At 38.7% G+C, this 19,856-nt stretch overlaps 1 protein-coding gene across 5 annotated transcripts in view; it reads left to right on the top strand.

Moving 5' to 3' along the window:
* LOC124717268 (ankyrin repeat and protein kinase domain-containing protein 1-like) overlaps positions 1-19,856 on the top strand; it is a 223,494-nt gene that overhangs the window by 186,603 nt on the left and 17,035 nt on the right. For all 5 annotated transcript variants that reach the window (XM_047244077.1, XM_047244080.1, XM_047244076.1 and 2 more), the window contains 2 exons: positions 3,941-4,006; positions 10,517-10,731. In XM_047244077.1, coding sequence (XP_047100033.1) covers positions 3,941-4,006; positions 10,517-10,731 — 281 coding nt within the window. The remainder of the gene's footprint in view (positions 1-3,940; positions 4,007-10,516; positions 10,732-19,856) is intronic.

Below are 19,856 nucleotides of genomic sequence, written 5' to 3'. Positions count from 1 at the left end.
AAGCTGTGGAATTGGCCTGAGAATTTGTAGATGAAATAAACAAACTTTTGAAGGGGAAATGCACATGAAAGGAACCCTGGAACTTAGAAGTACCAAGAGAGCTGCATTAAGATCAACTAACATCAATGCCTTAATGCATTTTTATGCAGTTATGCTGACTGTTAATATGAGTGACAGATTTGATGATGGAAAGTTATGTATTGTGCTGTGAGAAATTGGAGAGGCTCTGCTCCCTATGATTCCGTCTCGTGTTTGTGGTCTTGCGAGGACATTAGGGAATATGTACCTCACAGCAAGCAAGAGTGGGAAAATGGGCAAAAGAAAAATGAAAACTATACTCCTTTATAGCAAGATATCCCTCCTGAAAAGTTCATACCACCATTGGACAAATTCAGCATCTTGATGTCTGTTTTTTCCATGCCTATGCAAGATATTATTACTCCACCTGCTTCTACAACTTAAAGGATAGTCAATTTCATGATAAACTCAACAACAGACTGTTTTGCATTTGGTTGCATGCCATCACATTCCATTAGTTCTCATCACCCTGTTACACCAATATGATTCTATATGCGTTCTTTAAGAAATGATACATAGCTCAATGTCGTGCACAGTTTGTAATTTCCAAGGAGTTCATGTCGATCTTGAGGGTGCAAACATCATTGACCACTGTGGTGTGCCATTTTTTATTTGTCATTCATGATGCAAGTTAATGGTTTGTTTGAAATATTTCTTGAATCTCAACAATGTCCATTTTGTGAAGTTTAATACATACATCCCATCAAAGGTAGATCTCTCCATTTCCCAAACACTCATTTTCTGTTGCCCTCTTGATGCACATGGTGAGTCATTAGCAGCTAATATTTTTCCTGTCATAATTGTCAACACAACACTTGCAAATGAACTTTACTAAAGATTGACTTTGCAATAGATGCAAATGCAAGGAAGATGACTGTATTTCAAGAAATCATTTGGCAGAACACAGCAGTGTGAACAAAATCTCAGTTTTCACTGTGTTAAATGATGTTGTTGCCCTACAGAAGTTTGCTTACCATGTAAAGAGGTGCAGTGGTTAGCACACTGGACTTGCATTCGGGAGGATGATGGTTCAAACCTACATCTGGCCACCCTGATTTAGGTTTCTGATGATTTCCCTAAACCATTTCAAGCAAATGCTGGGATGATTCCTTTGAAAGGGCATGGACGACTTCCTTCCCCATCCTTCCCTAATCCAATGGGACCGATGGCCTTGCTGTTTGGTCCCCTCCCCAAGAGCAAGCAACCAACCAGCTCAACAGACTGAAAGATCTGGCATTACTGAAAATCAAACAAGCCCTAAAGTAAGAGAAACAAACCAAACAAGGATTCTGATTAATAAATTGAACATTGTATAAGAGGAAATGCTTGCATGTCATCATCTTCATCATCATCATTTGTGGATCATCTTCATCATCATCATTTGTGGGCACCTGTCCTATGATATTTCCATGATACTCCAGCTCTGATCATCTGGTATTCACGAAGACTCTAAAAAAAATCAGACACACATATCAATGGCCAGATTCCTACCAATCTGTTATGTAGTACATGAATCGCTTAAGGAATGCCAGCAATGGAAACATGTACTACAATTATCTCTTGGGCATCTGGTACCAGTTCCACCTGCAGCAGTGCCATTCCACGAAATTGGAATCAATCTCTTGAGAAGGCTCCTGAAATCAACAAATGGGAATCAATGGACAATAGTTGACAGTGACTACCTAATGCACTACTCTATTACCAAAGCTACGCTGACTGTCAAAGGTCTGGAAATTGCAAGGTAGCTTGTGAAAGACATGTTTTTGAAGCATGGAGCATTGCAAATGATGATCTCTGATCATAGAAAAGTGTTCCAGTCAAGACTAGTATCATAGGTAATTTCGCATAGTGATATCACCCACAGGATGTAACTGTGTACCACTCACTGAAGAATGGCCTCAGAGAAAGCTTTAATTCTTTGAGTCACAGTATTGCTCTTGGAGTACCCAACACCGATGTCTCACAACTTGCATGCAGAACCAGCATTTGTGCATTCCTGAGCCACTGACGTCTAAGGTGACCGGAACATGTCAGGCACATGGATTTCAGAGAGACCTGACCGAGGCCAGTATTATTCCGAGCAGCTGTGAAAATACTGCCAATGACTATGTTAGGTGGCGACTAGCTGTGCGAAATGAGGTCAGGCTTGCAGAGGATGAATCCCCACAAGAACAGATCAGTAAGAGGACAAGATGGAAAGGTAGTGTGGCTTCTGTTCAAAGTCCCTCTCGTGTGCCATAACTGCAGTAGGGACTGCCACTCTCGAGTGGGACTTTTCAACCACAGCAGACGTAGAAGACTCTGAATCAGGTATACTACATCATCATTCTTCGAGGATGGACAGATGTCGAGTAGGGATACAAAAATAACAAACCTTCCAGATACAACAAGTACTGAAAAAGAAATAATTGCTAGTGGGAGGTGGAAGGGGGGGGGGGGGGTTTGAACTGGTGACCTACAGTGCACTTGTCCACACTGCAAGCTGCTACGCCACATTGTGTGCAGTACAACTTGTGGCAGTATGTCCAAATGAAGTTATACTGAAAATGAACATCACACAGGTCTGTTCTCTTAAAATTGCATGACACACTTGTTTAAAAGACATTTTCTTGTAAAGTAAACACACCAAGCTGTTGAGAGTTTTTGTTTTATTACTCTCCACAGGTAAGCATCAGGTTTGCAACAAGATGCAGAGTAATAAAACAAAAACTGTTGCCAGCTTAGCATGATTAGCTTACAAGAAAGTGATGCAGGTCTCCGATTTCCAAAAAAACATTTGACACGAAGCCCCACTGCAGATTATTGTTAATGAAGGTACGAACATATGAAATAGGTTCCCAGGTATGTGAGTGGCTTAAAGACTTCTTAAGTAATAGCACCCAGTACATTCTCCTCAACAGTGAGTGTTCATCAGAGAGAAAGGTATCATTAGTAGTGCTACAGGGAATTTTGAAAGGACCATTGTTTTCTTCTGTGTACATAAATGATCTGACAGATAGTGTGGGCAGCAATCGGCAGTTGTTTGCTGATGATGCTGTGATATATGGAAAGGTGTCATCATTGAGAGACAGTAGGTGGATACAAGATGACTCCAAGTTGTTAGTTGGTGTGATGAATGGCAGCTAGCTCTAAATGTAGACAAACGTAAGTTAATGCAGATGAGTAGGAAAAACATCCCATTAATGTCCAAATACAATTTTAGAAATGGCCTGCTTGACACGGTCACGTCATTTAAATATCTGACCTTAATGCTGCAAAGCAATATTAAATGAAATGAGCACGTGAGTATTGTGGCAGGGAAAGTGAAAGATCAGCTTTGGTCTATCGGGAAAATTTAGGAAAAAAGTAGTTCATTTGTAAAAGAGACTGCATCCTCCAGTACTGCTCAAGTGTTTGGAATCCACACTCCATCCTATTAATGGAAGGCATTGAAGCAGTTCAGTAGCAGGCCACTAAATGTTCAAGCAACATACAGGTATTACAGGGATGCTTCAGGAACTCAAATAGAAATCCCTGGCGGGAAGGCGATATTCCTTCCGAGAAACATTATTGAGAAAATTTATAGAACTGGCATCTGAAGCTGACTGCAGAACTATTCTATTACCACCAACGTACACTTTCCTTAAGGGCCATGGAGATAAGATATGAGAAATTAGGGCTCATACGGAGGAATGTAACAGTCAGGAAAGAAAGGCAATGTCTAGTAGTGCTTCAGGATACCCTCCACTATGTGCTGTATGGTGGGTTGTGGAGTATGTGTGTTGATGTAAATGTAGACTGTCAGTTGTCATCTTGTTTCTGCCGGCAATGTAATGAGATTATCTACAGTCAGATTTAACACTGATGTCAATTTTCTTCACAGGTACCCCCTATCATTCCTGCCAGCAGCCTGGTATTATGCATTGCGTCTTCATCCAGGTGAGAACTGGTGAGTATACTTGCTCATGTATTTCCAGCTCCTAGCTGTAATGTATCACACATATTTGTTGATTTGCAAAACTGAATTTGCTATTTGCAGGAGGGGTTGGGAGGAGGGAAGAAAACAAAGAAAATCTTATTTAGCTATAGAGAGCCTTGTGGGCCTTCATTCTTACAAAACTCGAAATTGTGTTAGCCTCTGTTTACAAGAAAAGATATAACACTATACATTAGTATTCTATCAGTGTTCTTGTAGGATGGTGAATAAGAAGAAAGATCATTAACTTTATTTCAGTGGAAACACTAAACTTTCCAACCACACAAAAGTGCAAAATAACATTTTCATCCATGCCACATTGGTTGATCAGTACTCACTGTAATGAATCACTAATAGACTTTAAATTATTTGGTACAGATTTTTAACACTGATAAACATAGAAGCCATAGGAAGATGATTTGCATGTGTAGAAAATATTGTCAGCTTTTATGCAATTGGGGAGATAGTAAAATTTGTGGGGATTGTGACCAGCAGGAAGTTTATTAAACTAATTTTTACATGTATGGCTATAACATGTAATGGAGGTTACTGGTTTTTCCACAGCTGCTTGTTACATTTTTGTTATTCCTCGGTGTGTCAACTTTTTAAATGTGATGGTGGTATTTCTCCATAGCTTCCTTTGAACAATTTGAGCAACTGGTCTCACATTTGGGAAGAACCTGTTTGAAGTCTCCATTCAAGATTGTTCCCTGTATGGGAATGTGGCCAATTCCTTTCCCTAGCCATCTTCATTGGCATTATCTCTAATGACCTGCTCTCTAAAAACTAAATTTCCTCCCTTTTAAGTATCCATCCGATTATCTCTTGTTTTTCTTTGCCTTTATTCATACATTGTAAATATGCATTTCTTTTCTGATGTAATCTTTTATGTTTTCCCATTCTTAAACATACAAGCATAATGCAGGTGGTGGCAGCAGTGGTGTAAATGCCATAGTGAAGAATGTGACCAGACAGAGTCTTGCCATTTTTATTTATTTATTTATTCACTGAGGAAGCAATGTTCAAACTTGCAAGGATTGGCCTAGCAAGTCAAGGCTTACATCGTGTCAACACACCACCTGCTTCAAAAACATTGTATTTTTTTGTGAGACTTCAGCTCATGTCTATAGGTAGGAGGTTCATTATTGCCATCTTCTGGGTAAGTCACTTGAATAGCACTGTCAGGCAATACCACTAATAATAGTAGAAGCACTGCAGTGCTGCATACCATTGATACTATACTCGGCCTCTTTGGGAGACAGGATCATAGTATCAATACCTCCTGTGAAATGCGAGCCTTTGAATGTCACAGACAGCAGTCACATCATGTCTTCCTGTCTCAGCGTCACCTTGTCAAGGAGTATACAGGAGGCGGCCAGTCAGCCTCAAATAGCCACATCATGTTCCAGTAAATGACACCCATCCCCATTTCCCAGCATCTGCAATTGATGCCAGTGACAGAGCTGTATGAAATTTTGTTATTCACTGCACCATTTCTTTTTGTCCTACACTATGTTTCCACAGAACAGTTACTTGTGTTTGTACATTGTTGTATTCAGCATATTTATGCCTTTTAACTAATCAAGTCAAAATCTTTTTACGTGATCTGTCCTTTGTATTTGCATTTCCTAGATGGTGTCTAGCTTGTCTTGGAGTTTCGGTAAATTCCCTAAAAGATTGCTGTGCACTCTGAAAGCAAGTTCATTAGTTTCATGAGACTACAGCAGTTGGGGATATAATTACTGTGTCAGAGCATTACCTTCAGTGAGGTCAACCAATTCTGTAGAGGGATACAGGTTTTTTTCTTTGACATGACTGTGTGGAATGTGAACAGTATTTGGAAAAGGATAGATTGCTATTGACTATAACTATTTTTATATACGAGGGTTGGAACTTAAATAGTGGCAACTATTTATTCACAACTGATACAAAAGAGTTACATGTTTGCACCTGTTACTGTCACTCAGAGTAGTCACCAGCATTATGTAGAACCCGTTGCCAGTGATGTGGAAGGTGTAGTATACCGTTAGCAGAGCCTGTTCTGTTGGTGCTGCGAATTGAGCGGCCTACTGCCTGTCAAATCTCTGGAACAGTTCTGATGCAAATGCCATGAAGTGGTTCCTTCATCTTCGGAATCAAATAAAAGTCACAATGACTTAAGAGCAGGGAGTAAGGTGGATGGTACAGTACTTCCAAGTCCCATTGACTGCTGTATGTGCCTGCACATTGTCATGCATAATGGTGGGTGGGTTACGCAGAAAGTGTCGCTGCTTCTTTCGCAAAGCTAGTTGCAGGTGATACTCCAAAAATGAACAGTAATACTGTGCATTCATGGTCTGCCATGGAGGGACATAATGCATTAGGATAACACCATCACAGTCGTACTCGAGGATCACCATAACCTTAGACTGCTCCATTTGCACCATCAACAGAACAGGCTCTGCAAATGGTATAGTATGCCTTCCACATCACTGGCAAAGGGTTCTACACAATGTTGGTGACTACTTTGAAGGACAGTAACAGGTGCAAACATGTAACTCTTTTGTATTGGTTGTGAATAAATACTTACCACTATTTAAGTTCCAACCCTCTTATATTAATTCCTAATTTTAGTGTTATTGCAAACTGATCTTTACAGTGTGCCTAATATTATTGATATTCCAAAGTGGGGTTTTCCACTGTGAGAAATGTGAATATTAAAGAACTGGAGTTGGTGTTAACATGGAGAGCTGTTGTGGATAGCTGTTATGGATATGTTTCTGTCTGCATCTGCCAATGCAAAATATGTGCCACAAGTTCTCTGTACTATGTGAACTGATGGTGCAGACATAGTAATGTTATTTTGAGTGGTGTTAATAATTAGAAACTGTCTTTTCCTCAGGGAAATCAGCTCTCCGTATGTGGTAAAATCCCCCCAGGAACCATCGACCTCAGCTGGTGGTGTGGTGTGACTTGTGTGCTTCAACAATACAGATAGTCATACTGCAGGTGCAACCACAGTGGAGGGGTATCTGTGTAGGGGTCAAACAACCGTTTTGTTCCTGAATAAGGGCAGGAGCCTTTTCACTAGTTGCCGGGGCAATAGGCTGGACGATTGACTTATGTGGCCTTATAACATTAGCCAGTGTGGCCTTGATATACTGGCACTGCTAACAGCTAAAAGCAAGTGCAAATTGCAGCTGTTATTTTTTCCCAAAGGGTAGCTCTCCTGTATGTCTTGATGATAGTGGCATCCTCTTTGGTAAAATATTCCAGAGATAAATTATTCCCCCATTAGAATCTCTGGACATGCCTACTGAGGAGGGTATAGTCAGGCATGCCACAAGTCAGTGGTGGTGGTGGTTAGTGTTTAACGTCCCGTCGACAACGAGGTCATTAGAGACGGCACAAGTCAGTGCATTGAGTGTTGGATCCCTTAATTGGGTAGGTAGGTTTCACAATTTGAAAAGGAAAATGAATAATTGTCTGTTACTTATAGTAGGAATCAGTGAAGAGCAGTGGCAGAAAGAATAGGAGTACTGGTCGGGTGAGTGCAGGGTTATCAACATAAAATCAAATAGGGATAAAGCAGAGGTGGGCCTAATAATGACTAAGAAAATGGGAAAGTGGGTAACTTTCTATGAACAGCATAATTAATTCATTATCTAAACCAAGACAGACAGGAAGCCAACTCTCACAACAGTAATACAAGTTTACATACCAACTAGCTCCACAGATGATGAAAAGATTGAAAGAATATATGACAAGATAAAGGAAATTTAATTGTGAAGGGTGACTGAAATGTGGTGGCAGGAAAAGGAACAGAAGGGAAAACAGTCGGTAAATATGGACTAGGGGAAAGGAAAGAAACAGGAAGCCACCTGGTAGAATTTGCACAAAGCATAATTTAATCATCGCTAAAACTTTGTTTAAGAATTGTGAAAGAATATTGTATCTGTAGAAGAGACATGGGGAGATTGGAAGGTTTAAGAGTGACTGTATAATGGTAAGACAGAGATTTCAAAACCAGATTTTAAACTGTATGACATTTTTGGGGGCAGATGTGGACTAAGGACATAACTTATCGGTTATGACCAGCATATTGAAACTAGAGAAATTGTGAAAATGTGGGAAATGAAAGAGATGGGGCCTGGATAAATTGAAGAAACCAGAGGTTGTTGAGGGTTTCAGAGGGAGCATTAGGCAATGTTGGACTGAAACAGGGGAAAAGAATACAATGAATGATGAACGGGTAGGTTTGAAAGATTAAATCAGGAAGGCAGCAGAAGATCACATAGGTAAAAAGCTAGGCCTAGTTGAAATTCCTGGATGACACAGAAGATACTGAATTTAATTTACAAAAGGAGTACATATATAAATGCAGGAAATGAATCAGGAGAAAGAGAATACAGGACTTTCAAAAATGAGATGACAGATAAGGTAAAATAACAAAGAAAGAATGGCTATAAGACGAACACAGAGCCCTAAAAGTATATTTGTATGGAAAGTAGCCTTGTATGGAATTAAAACATGAATGATAAGCAGTTCAGGCAATAACAAAATAGAAGCTCTTGAAATGTAGTGCTGTAGAACAATGTTGACAAGTAGATGGGTAGATCAATTGACAAGTGAGGGGCAACTGAACTGAGATGGGGAAAAAGAAATTTATGGCTCATCATGGTAAAAAGAAAACATCTGTTCGTAGGACATGTCTGAAGGCATCAAAAATTGACAATTTGATGTTGGAAGGAAGTGTGTGTCAGCGGTTGGAAAGGGGGGGGGGGGGCGGTAGGGGATGAGATTGTAGAGGGAGAGCAAGGCTTGAATATATTAAGCAGGTTCATCTAGAAGTAAGTTGCAGTAGCCATTTGGAGATGAAGAGGCCTGCACAGGATAAACCAACATGGAGAGTTGCTTCAAACCAGTCTTCAGACTGATAACCACAACAACAGCAACAGCAGTATAATTTTAGATTGAGAGTTAATAGCACTTCACTATCATGAAATTCTGTCTCCATTATGAGATAATCACTTCTCAAGCACAGTAGCGATATATCTGCTCATAAAATGCTTGGTGCAAGTACTGTAGGTATAGTTCTATGTGATAATCGGAAATGACTGTACGCATTAGTTCCTTCCCTGGGCAGTAACAGCAGCACTGAGAGTGACTACTCCCATGAGGGATACTAGAGTGTATTGCAATAAACTGAGCTTCTACTTTGCATTGGAGGCTATATGCTTGATAGTTTTTGCTGAGAGATCCATTCACATTTTACTCCGCATGACCCTCTCAGATTTTCAGATGATTATTTGTAAATGCACACATCAAAAAAGTTATTAATCACCTTGGTTCCAAGAGTTCTGGAACATGTACAGAAAATTGGAATAGAGATCAACATAAACATCATTTCCGCTTTTTTTATTGCTCATCAAAACCACATGTTGCATGTTGTATCACCATACAGTGAGGCTTTCAGAGGTGGTGGTCCAGATTGCTGTACACACCGGTACCTCTGATACCCAGTAACACATCCTCTTGCATTGATACATGCCTGTATTAATTGTGGCATACCATCCACAAGTTCATCAAGGCACTGTTGGTCCAGATTGTCCCACTCCTCAATGACGATTTGGCATAGATCCCTCAGAGTGGTTGGTGGGTCATGTTGCCCATAAACAGCCCTTTTCAATCCGTCCCACGCATGTTTGATAGGGTTCATGTCTGGAGTACATGCTGGCCACTCTATTCGAGTGCTGTCATTATCCTGAAGGAAGTCATTCACAAGATGTGCACGATGAGGGTGATGAAGACGAATGCCTCGCCAATATGCTGCCGATATGGTTGCACTATCGGTTGGAGGATGGCATTCACGTATCGTACAGCCATTACGGCGCCTTCCATGACCACCAGCAGCGTGTGTCAGCCCCATATAATGCCACCCCTAAGCAGCAGGGAACCTCCACCTTGCTGCACTCGCTGGACATTGTGTCTAAAGCGTTCAGCCTGACCGGGTTGCCTCCAAACACGTCTCCAGTGATTGTCTGGTTGAAGCCATATGTGACACTCATTGGTGAAGAGAATGTGATGCCAATCCTGAGCGGTCCAGTGGGCATGTTATTGGGCCCATCTGTACCACACGCATCATGTCATGGTTGCAAAGATGGACCTCGTCGTCGCTATTGGGAGTGAAGCTGCGCATCATGTAGCCTGTTGTGCACCATTTGAGTCATAACATGACGTCATGTGGCTGCACACAAAGCATCATTCAACATGGTGGCACTGCTGTCAGGATTCCTCCGAGCCGTAATCCATAGATAGAGACTGTCTCTGTGATACAATATCCACAGTCAACATCTATCTTCAGGAGTTCTGGGAACTGGCATGTTGCAAAACTTTTTTGATGTGTGTAGCACTAAGTCTTCTCACACAGATGAGTAGTTAAATTTGAATAGAGAATCATTGTATGATATTTTTCTTAGTGTTTCTATTTACTTTGTTATTCAGGTTGATCAGGTTGCTGATGTCTGTAAGCAAAAAATGTGACCCTAATACGCTACTCTCAGTAGTGTATGTTTATGCCTATTATAAGACAATGCTGGTTGATGAAGAACTATGTGCATGTAGGTCTACACTTCAGCATACATTGGATTTAGCTCTTGAACTAGGTCCCTCAGACTATTCCATGATGTTCAGCATTTGGGCGAAATTTAGGAAATCAGGTATGTACTTAAAAAACTATGGAAAACAATGAATAATTTAATTTGTTGCTGTTGTGAATGCATCATAGTTATTGGATAATATTTTAATCATTGCACACAAATGATGGCATATCATTAGTCCAGTCATATCTGTCAGCTACTTGCACTAAAATATATAGTTAAGCCAGGTCTGTTTTGAATTCTCTGGAATGCCAGGCATCGATGAATCAGTTTCCATCAAGTTTTTTGTGCATGTTTCAATACATATTTTCCAATTCTACTTCAGTCACATGCTGCAGAAAAATATTAACGAGCAATAGTTCACATAATAAGATTGTAGAACTTAAAGGTGTATGAAAGTGATCAGTGAATGGCATATTTAAAATATGGATAGAGAAAATTTACTCACCATTTATATGCAGATGGAAACAAACAGGAAGACATAAAATTATTAACTTCCAGAACAAGGAGCTTCCTCTGACATAATGGGGGAAATGTTTGGAGAAGAGAGGAATGATGAGGCTTAAGAATACAGGGTAAGTCTCACAAACAGTCACTCTGAATTGTAGTCAAGGCTTACTAGACAGGATCAGGGAGAAAATTGATTGTGATTCTTCCTGTGCCTTTTTAAATGTCTTTCCTCCCAACTCTTTCCTCTCTTCAGATGGAAGGAAAGGGCTCTGGTTCCAAAAGTTAGCAGTGCTACATATTTTTAGCCTCACTTACATTCCCATGGGCCTACTCCACCCTATTTTCTGCTGCATCTTGACAATGCTGCTCCTTCCCTGCTTCAGTTAACAACTCAGACTTATTTAATGTTGAAACTTCCTGGAGATTAGAACTGTGTGTTGGACTGAGATTTGAACTAGAGACCTTTTCCTTTTGCAGGCAAGTGCTCTATTGACTGAGCTACCCGGGCACAACTCACAACCCGTCCTCACAGCTTTACTTCCATCAGTACCTCATCACTTACTTTTCAGAATTCACAGAAGCACTCCTGCAAAACTTGCAAGGCTAGCACTCCTGGAAGAAAGGATATTGTGAAGACATCAATTTGCCATAGCCAGGGGGTGGCGGGTGTTTCCAGAATGAAATTTTTACAGTGGAGTATGAACTGATATGAAACTTCCAGTTATCTGAAATGTAACTTTTGTTTTATCTTTTTACTGTTCCTCAAACATTTTCCATTTAAACTTTGTATACTTCACATTTCACAAAATGTATGAGTGATTCAATAATTACAAAGGGTACAGATCTTTATTCTTGCTGGCAATTATATTTTCTGCTTAGCATGCATTTCCATGGGAGAGCCTCAATGATTTCCTTTCCAAGTTCCCTGCCACACTGACTGTGATCAAAAGTCAAGCCACAAACTCTCACGAACTAAGCCATTTGATTATCCTACAGCAACATCCAGTTTGTCACACATTATAACACAAAACTATTTTTAGAAAATAGAAGAAAACTTAAAAGTACACAAGTTCCCAATACCTATGCACAGCGAAATTAGGACTAAAAATATTTCAGTTTCTTTCTTCAATATTTCTTCTACTTCAGTTTCTTCATATCTGAGTTCCCTAACATTTGAGGTGACAACATACAATCTTTCAAAATTCAATTTTTTAATAACTGCATTGTTTTATTCTTTCTCATGATTTTCCATGTGATTGTACTTTATGAAGAATCCGAGTAATGTGAAATCTCATTATGGGCTGCCAATCCATACCTAAATTTGTCAGGTATTAGTTAGTACCATATTCCACAGTTCATCTGCACAATATGTATGCATGACACAGAAAGGAGTGAGATATTCATCCATAAAAATCTTTGACAACTTACCCAGTGATGTGAAGAATCTAATCCATACGAGATCTGTTCAAAAAATTCCATAACTTTGTCCATAAAATTTTTCTGTGCTTACCTTTTAGTATTTTCTTTTATCTCCTCAATCATTGCAAATCATTGTCTCCTCAACGGGGTTTTCAAAATAAAAAACCATCCACAGGTGCCAGGTCTGGAAAGTATGGAGGATGAGGAAACACAGTTTATCATGCAACAGTCATGCACCAACAGGGGCGAATGTGCAAGTGCATTATCGTGATGCAAGGGCCATGGATTGGAGAGCCTTTCCTGATCCATTGTGAAGATTGAACCTTGGTCTCAACATCATAACCATAGACCCATGTCTCATCACCAGTTATGATTTTCTTAAGGAACATCTCATTCTCATTTGCATGATCCAAAATCTCTTCACAGACTGTGAGGCAAAGGTCTGTCTGGTTTTGACCCATGAGCCTTGGGACAATCTTGACAGCAACACAAAACTTTCCAAGGTGCAGCATCAGAATTTCATGACATGATCTAACTGAAATGATATATTCTCTTGTAATCTCTCGGTAATCTCTCAGACAGTCAGTCTTTGATTGACATGCACAATTTTATAGATGTTCCTAACATGAGTGTCATCAGTATACATTGAAGAGCATCCTGAATGAGGGTCATCTTTAACTTTCCTACAATTTTTAAACTATGTGAACCATTTGTAACACCGAGTACGTCTTAAGCACATATCATCGTAGGCTTTCTTCATCCACTGGTGTGTCTCTGTAAATGTTTTCATGAGTTTCATGCACAATTTAATGCAAACGCTTTGCTCCTTTGGCTCTGCCATCTCGAAACTCATGAACTTTGCAATACAATGTTCTACTCAATACAGCACTGAACAATAACTAACAGATGTACAGTAATGAAACTTCCGGTAGTTACACATTAAACACAGGCATATGCAGGGACACCAGCCACATTTTGCTCCAACACACTATTGGCACAAAATTATGAATGTTCCAGAATTTTTTGAATGTACCTCATATTATAAATGTGAAAGTAATTCTGTCAATTAGCTTCCATGACTAAAATGTTGAACTGATTTTGGTGAAACATGGTATAGAATAGCCTGAACGTTGAGGAATAACGTAGGCTATTTTAGAAAAAAAGTTATTGCACTGAGGGAAAAAAATTGTTATACAATTATTTTAATGTAATTTGAGTGCATATGTGTATCTGTATTATAGTGTACACATATTTTGTAACTTGTTCTTTGACATATGACATATGGCTTGGGCTTGTAGCTTCTTTGATTAACTGTTGTGTGTTATCCTAGAGGGTCTTGTTGGGCCTGAGTGATGGAGCTGTTCACTTACTGCTGTTACATGTTTCCAATGTTGTTTTTTGCTTGGTGAACCATTAAGTATAAATTTCTTGTATTTTCAAGTCACCAATGGCATATACATTTCTGGTTAAGTAGCATGTATGCCATGTGAGGTAGTCACAACAGATATTTTTGGAAGTACACTTGACTTTTTTTGACTAATAATTCTGATCAAAATGTAATTTCTGTTGATATTCACAGTTTTCACTTTGTTTCCATTTTTGTGCTAGCAGTGCAAAGATGATCCATGATTGAAACAGGTAGTGATTAAATATATTGTAAGACAGTGCATTTGTATCATGCATTTCTCCAAGAATGTCGATGGTGGGGAAGGGGAGGCAACTTTAGAAAGTGTGTAGTACAAGAGATTTACTGATTTGAAGAATATAATGCTAAAAATGAAGACCTAATTACTCTTTGAAAATATTATTTACTCTTTGTCTTTTGAACTTTATCGTATTTGTCAAAAATGTTCTACAAGGCAACACTTATACAATCCTCAGAGTGTTTAAACCATACTTCCGCACTGACATCAGTCGCAAGCCTGTCGAATTTTAGCAGCCAAGTGCCTTGTGTATCTTCTAGCTTCTGAAACTCTTGAAGACTTATGACGAAGGCTGTGAGGCTAGCCAATGTATTTGCGTATACAAATAGTGATTATTTATTTTCTTTTCTTGTCAGTTTAACACTGTCAGATAATTATAGAAAACCCACATTTTCTCTTAGTGCTGCTACCATCAGTCATCATAACAAAACTACTGATATGCATGCCGTGGTGGTCCAGTTGACATGTCACTGTCAGTATTCATGCCTTGACACAGAACTCTGCCGCATTATGTGTAGTTGTATTTCATTATGGCAAGCTACATGGGGATAGTAATCCCTCCCAGCATCCACCAGTATGTCCTCTTTACAGGAGTTACCCATCAACAGACTGGAGCAGAGTGTGGCAAAATATTCTATAAAAACTCTTACCATCACATGTAAGATCCACTTGGTTGGATATCTTCTCTGCAGAAAATGTCAGTTATAAGATAACCCATGCATAGATTCATTTGTTGTGATCAAAATCCAATGTGGTCATGGAAAAGGAAGAAATTGGCTTTAATTATCAGTTCAAGCCCTATGACCTTGGACATGAACACCATTTTCCAACTGTGCTGACACACATTCCCAGGGACAAAACACTGGTTGTATGCTTGGTACATGGAAATATTCATAAATCAGACAATTCAGACAACAGAGGAAAGGCACACACAGCACAGGCGTCACACAAAATTATAAACAGCACCATGTTGTTAAAACAGGCAAATACATTTATGATTCATTTTAAAAGAAACTGATGAGAAAAGACAGCAGCTTCCACCTATGTAACACCTGGTACCCTTGAGTATCCTCAAAGCATGATATGTTTCTGTGGAGATACATTCGTATCACAGCACCTGGAGAGCTTAGATCACAACACACAGGCGTGCTCCCTCCGTGTCAGTGGTGTACTGATCTCCACAGTGGCAGCACTCAGAGGATGGAAAAAACTGAGCTGTTGAAATCAATACTGGTAGTTCAGTTCAGAATAACTGGCATTTTTTGGTATTTCTTTGGTCTCATTTATAACAAGTGCTTTTTTTTTAATAATAACTGGGTAAAAAACTGAAATATCAATTAGCCGTAGCACAAATGTTAAATTTATTTGTTTTTAAATAAAACTTTTTGTAAATATGATTAATTGTCATTTGTAAAATTTGAATTGCTTTGAAATATTGCATTTTTATACAAATTTGAAAAAGAGGTCACTGCTATTTTAAGAACAATGTTGACAGAAAGATGAAACAAACACTTGGCATATGAATTGGTAGCATTGCTGAGACAACAACATACTTTTTACCAAGTAATGTGGCTTATAAAACGGTATGCATGTACATGCAGTATGCATGGTCCATATAGTAGTTTCTCACTTTTGTCACAGGATATCTATTGTATTTCAGAATTCTACCAACACTAGTCTGAAAATGTTTTATGAAATGATATAGCAATGAAGTACAATGCTTTATTTGCTTTAAAAGATTAAACATTTGTTTGCCATTTCTATGAAATAATAAAAGAGAAAGGAAATTATGGTAACACTAATAAATTAAAAACTTAACAATTCACTTGTAGTTTACAATAAAAATAGAAAGTAGCTGATCTGCTGCCAGTGTCTACATAATATGCTTTTATCTGGTTGTAGCCGTTCAACAAAGACAGCAGCTTCCACCTATGTAACACCTGGTACCCTTGAGCATGGTCAAAGGATGATATGTTTCTGTGGAGATACGTTCGTATCACAACAACTGGAGAGCTTAGACCACAACACCCATTTTTTAGGAGAGTTTCAAAAAATTAGAGTCAGTGTGATAATACTAGTGATTTTTTTTTTTTTTTTGTAGTATTCAACAGATTACCACTTTTTGAGGCAAGCAATGAAAGGTGTATTGACTAGATTTTCTTTTATGTGTTTTTTTAATTTAATATTTTGAATCTATGTATCTTAAAACTGAGGGAGTCAAAATGTTTCCATCTTTGTTCAATTTCTATGTATATTACAGGAAATAACACAGTTGTTGTGGTCTTCAGTCCAAAGACTGGTTTGATGCAGCTGTCCATGACACTTTATCCTGTGTGATCCTCTTCATATTTGAATAACTACCGCAACCTACATATTTCTGAATCTGCTTGCTGTATTCATCTGTTGATTTCCCTCTATGATTTTTACCTTGAACACTTCCCTCCAATACTAAATTGGTGATCCCTTGAAGTCTCAGAACATGTCCAATCAACCAGTCCCTTCTTGTGGTCAAGTTGTGCCACAAATTTCTTGTCTCCCTGATTCTATTCAGTACTTCCTCATTTGTTACATGATCTACCCACATAATCTTCAGCATTCTTCTGTAGCATCACATTTCAAAAACACTACTACTGTCTTCTCTAAAATGTTTTCATTCATATTTCACTTCTACACATGGCTACACCCCATATAAATTATTTCAGAAAAGACTTCCATACATTAAAATCTATAGTTGATGTTACCAAATTTCTCTTCTTCAGAAATGCTTTTCTTGCCATTGCCAGTCTACATTTTATATCCTCTCTACTTCAGCCATCATCAGTTATTTTGCTGCTGAAATAGCAAAACTTATCTACTACTTTAAGTGTCTCATTTCCTTGTCTAATTCCCTCAGCATCATATGATTTAATTCAGCTACATTCCATTATTCTTGTTTTGCTTTTGTTGAAGTTCATCTTATACCCACCTCAATTCACTGTCCATTCCATTCAAATGCTCTTCCAAGTCCTTTGCTATCTCTGACAGAATTACCATGTCATCAGCAAACCTTAAAGTTTTTATTTCTTTTCCTGGGACTTTAATTCTTACGCCAAATTTTTCTTTTGTTTCCTTTACTGCTTGCTCAATGTACAGTCTAAATAACATCAGGGATAGGCTCACTCCCTTTTCAACCACTGCTTCCCTTTCATGCCCCTCGACTCTTATACCTGCCATCTGGTTTCTGTACAAGTTGCAAATAGCCTTTCGTTCCCTGTATCTTACTCCTGCCACCTTCAGGATTTCAAAGAGAGCATTCCTGTCAACATTGTCAAAAGGTTTCTCTAAGTCTATAAATGCTATAAAGGTAGGTTTGCCTTTCCTCAACCTATCTTCTTAGAAAAGTAATAGTGTCAGTATTACCTTGCGTGTTCCTACATTTCTCCTCAATCCAAACTGATCTTCCCTGAGGTTGGATTCTACCAGTTTTTCCATTCCTCTGTAAATAATTCATGGTAGTATTTTGCAACCATGACTTACTAAACAGGAAATACATATTTACTCGAATCTAAGCCGCACTTTTTTTTTTTTTTTTTTTTTTTTTTTTTTTTTTTTTAAAGTGGAAGTTCTGAAAAATGTTAGTAGGTGCCTCCACAACTAACTTCTGCCATCAAATATATGTAGTGCTACACAGGCATGCTTTGCAGGCACAAAGATAAATACTGGCGCCAAAACCTCTGTGTCAGTGAGTAAATTAAAAAAAAAGGTGGAAGGCGAGCTTTTTTCTCCGCCCCAAGTTTCGTCTACTGCATTTTCATACAAGATCCAATGAAGTAAATACAAGGGATGTTTGTCAAAATGAACAACTCTACGTTCTGAATTTTTTCCTACCTATGAGAAGAGATGGTTGCTAATAGGAACTTCTATGAATTGTGAATCACATGCAGTATTCTCCTCACCCCAAGAATAGTACAAATGTAAGCATTTTGCCATGTATTGTTTCATGTTTGCTGCTATCTCATTTAAATCCTGTCTGCCTAATAAACTACGAAACTAGAGTGAGACAACAGCAAACTGGGAAGAATATACATATTGTGTCATGTTTATATTCGTATTATTCTTATGCCTAATAGTGATACAGTCAGAAATGAAGGACAGCATTTGACTAGATTTTTAAATCTAAGATGATTCTAATTACAGTGCAGAATGTAATGTACTAAAGAGGTGTTTGCAAAGATTTTCAAACAGAGAAAAATTTACACTAAACTCTCGTTCAGAACATCTTCTATCATATGCAGTCTATTATTTGGTTCTTGTTGATCATTATCAAAGAAAGCAGTAGTGTAAGCAACAACAAATAGCAGTCTCTTGCCATTGTTTTGCTAATGAGACGATTCCTCTCTCTCTCTCTCTCTCTCTCTCTCTCTCTCTCTCCTTTTTTTTTTTTTTTAATTGTAAGCGGCGGTAGGGCACACAAAAGCAAGCCATGCCGCGAGCAGCGACAGGCCATAAACACTCATCAGAATGAGAGAAACAATGCATGACACAGTAGAGTAATGCATTTTCAGCGTAGAGTGAGGTAAACACCTATAACAAAGAGAACGGCACTTATCAGATCAAAGAAAAATAAGCAATCAGTTCAAACCAGACAAAGCACGTGAAAAAGGAAGGGTACCTGATGCATTGCAATGGCTACCTGGTAAAGCTTAACTACTAAGCTTACGACTCGATCCAAAATACTGTAGCTGTATCGTCATTCATTTGACCTAAATTGTGTCTCATATTACAATGGACCAACTTTGTTTCAATTTGGAGGTGCGGCCTAAAACTTTTCTCTCCCCTTGAATTTCGAGTCTCAAATTTCAGGTGCGGCTTCGATTCGGTAAAATTTTTTTTCCTTGATTTCGAGTCTCATTTTTCTGGTGCAGCTTAGATTCGAGTAAATACGGTAATAGGAATAAGAAACTGAAATTCAGTTTTTTCAGAAACTGGTTATTTTGAGCGGCTTTAACAGTAAGGTCAATTTGGCCTGGACAAAACCAACATGTCCAAAAACTGGTTGTTTCAGTGATAACTTCCATCCCTAGACTGAGTACTGCAACTCATGTCCTGCCAGTGCACTTTCCCCTCCATCTCAGCAGTGGAGCTGCCCATGGGTTCCATGGACCTGAGTTTGACTGAGGGAGGCAATAGCTGCCAGGTCATCAGGGCTGCCTGCAAATGACAACAACATAACTTGCTAAAATATCACACCATTGTAAAAAAACAACTGTCTGATTACCTGGGAATTCAGACGAAAGGATGTGGGTTTTAAGGGAGAGGGTAAGGAGCCATTCCAATCCCGGGAGCGGAAAGACTTACCTTGGGGGGAAAAAGGGACAGATATACACTCGCGCACACACACACACACACACACACACACACACACACACACACACACACACACACATATCCATCCGCACATATACAGACACAAGCCATATATATATATATATATATATATATATATATATATATATATATATATATATATATATATATATATATATGAATATAATAGAGGGAAACATTCCACGTGGGAAAAATATATCTAAAAAGAAAGATGATGAAACTTACCAAACAAAAGCGCTGGCAGGT

This window comes from Schistocerca piceifrons, chromosome 9 (genome assembly GCF_021461385.2).
Source record: "Schistocerca piceifrons isolate TAMUIC-IGC-003096 chromosome 9, iqSchPice1.1, whole genome shotgun sequence".
Lineage (NCBI taxonomy): Eukaryota > Metazoa > Arthropoda > Insecta > Orthoptera > Acrididae > Schistocerca > Schistocerca piceifrons.
This window is presented reverse-complemented; position numbering and strand designations above follow the sequence as displayed.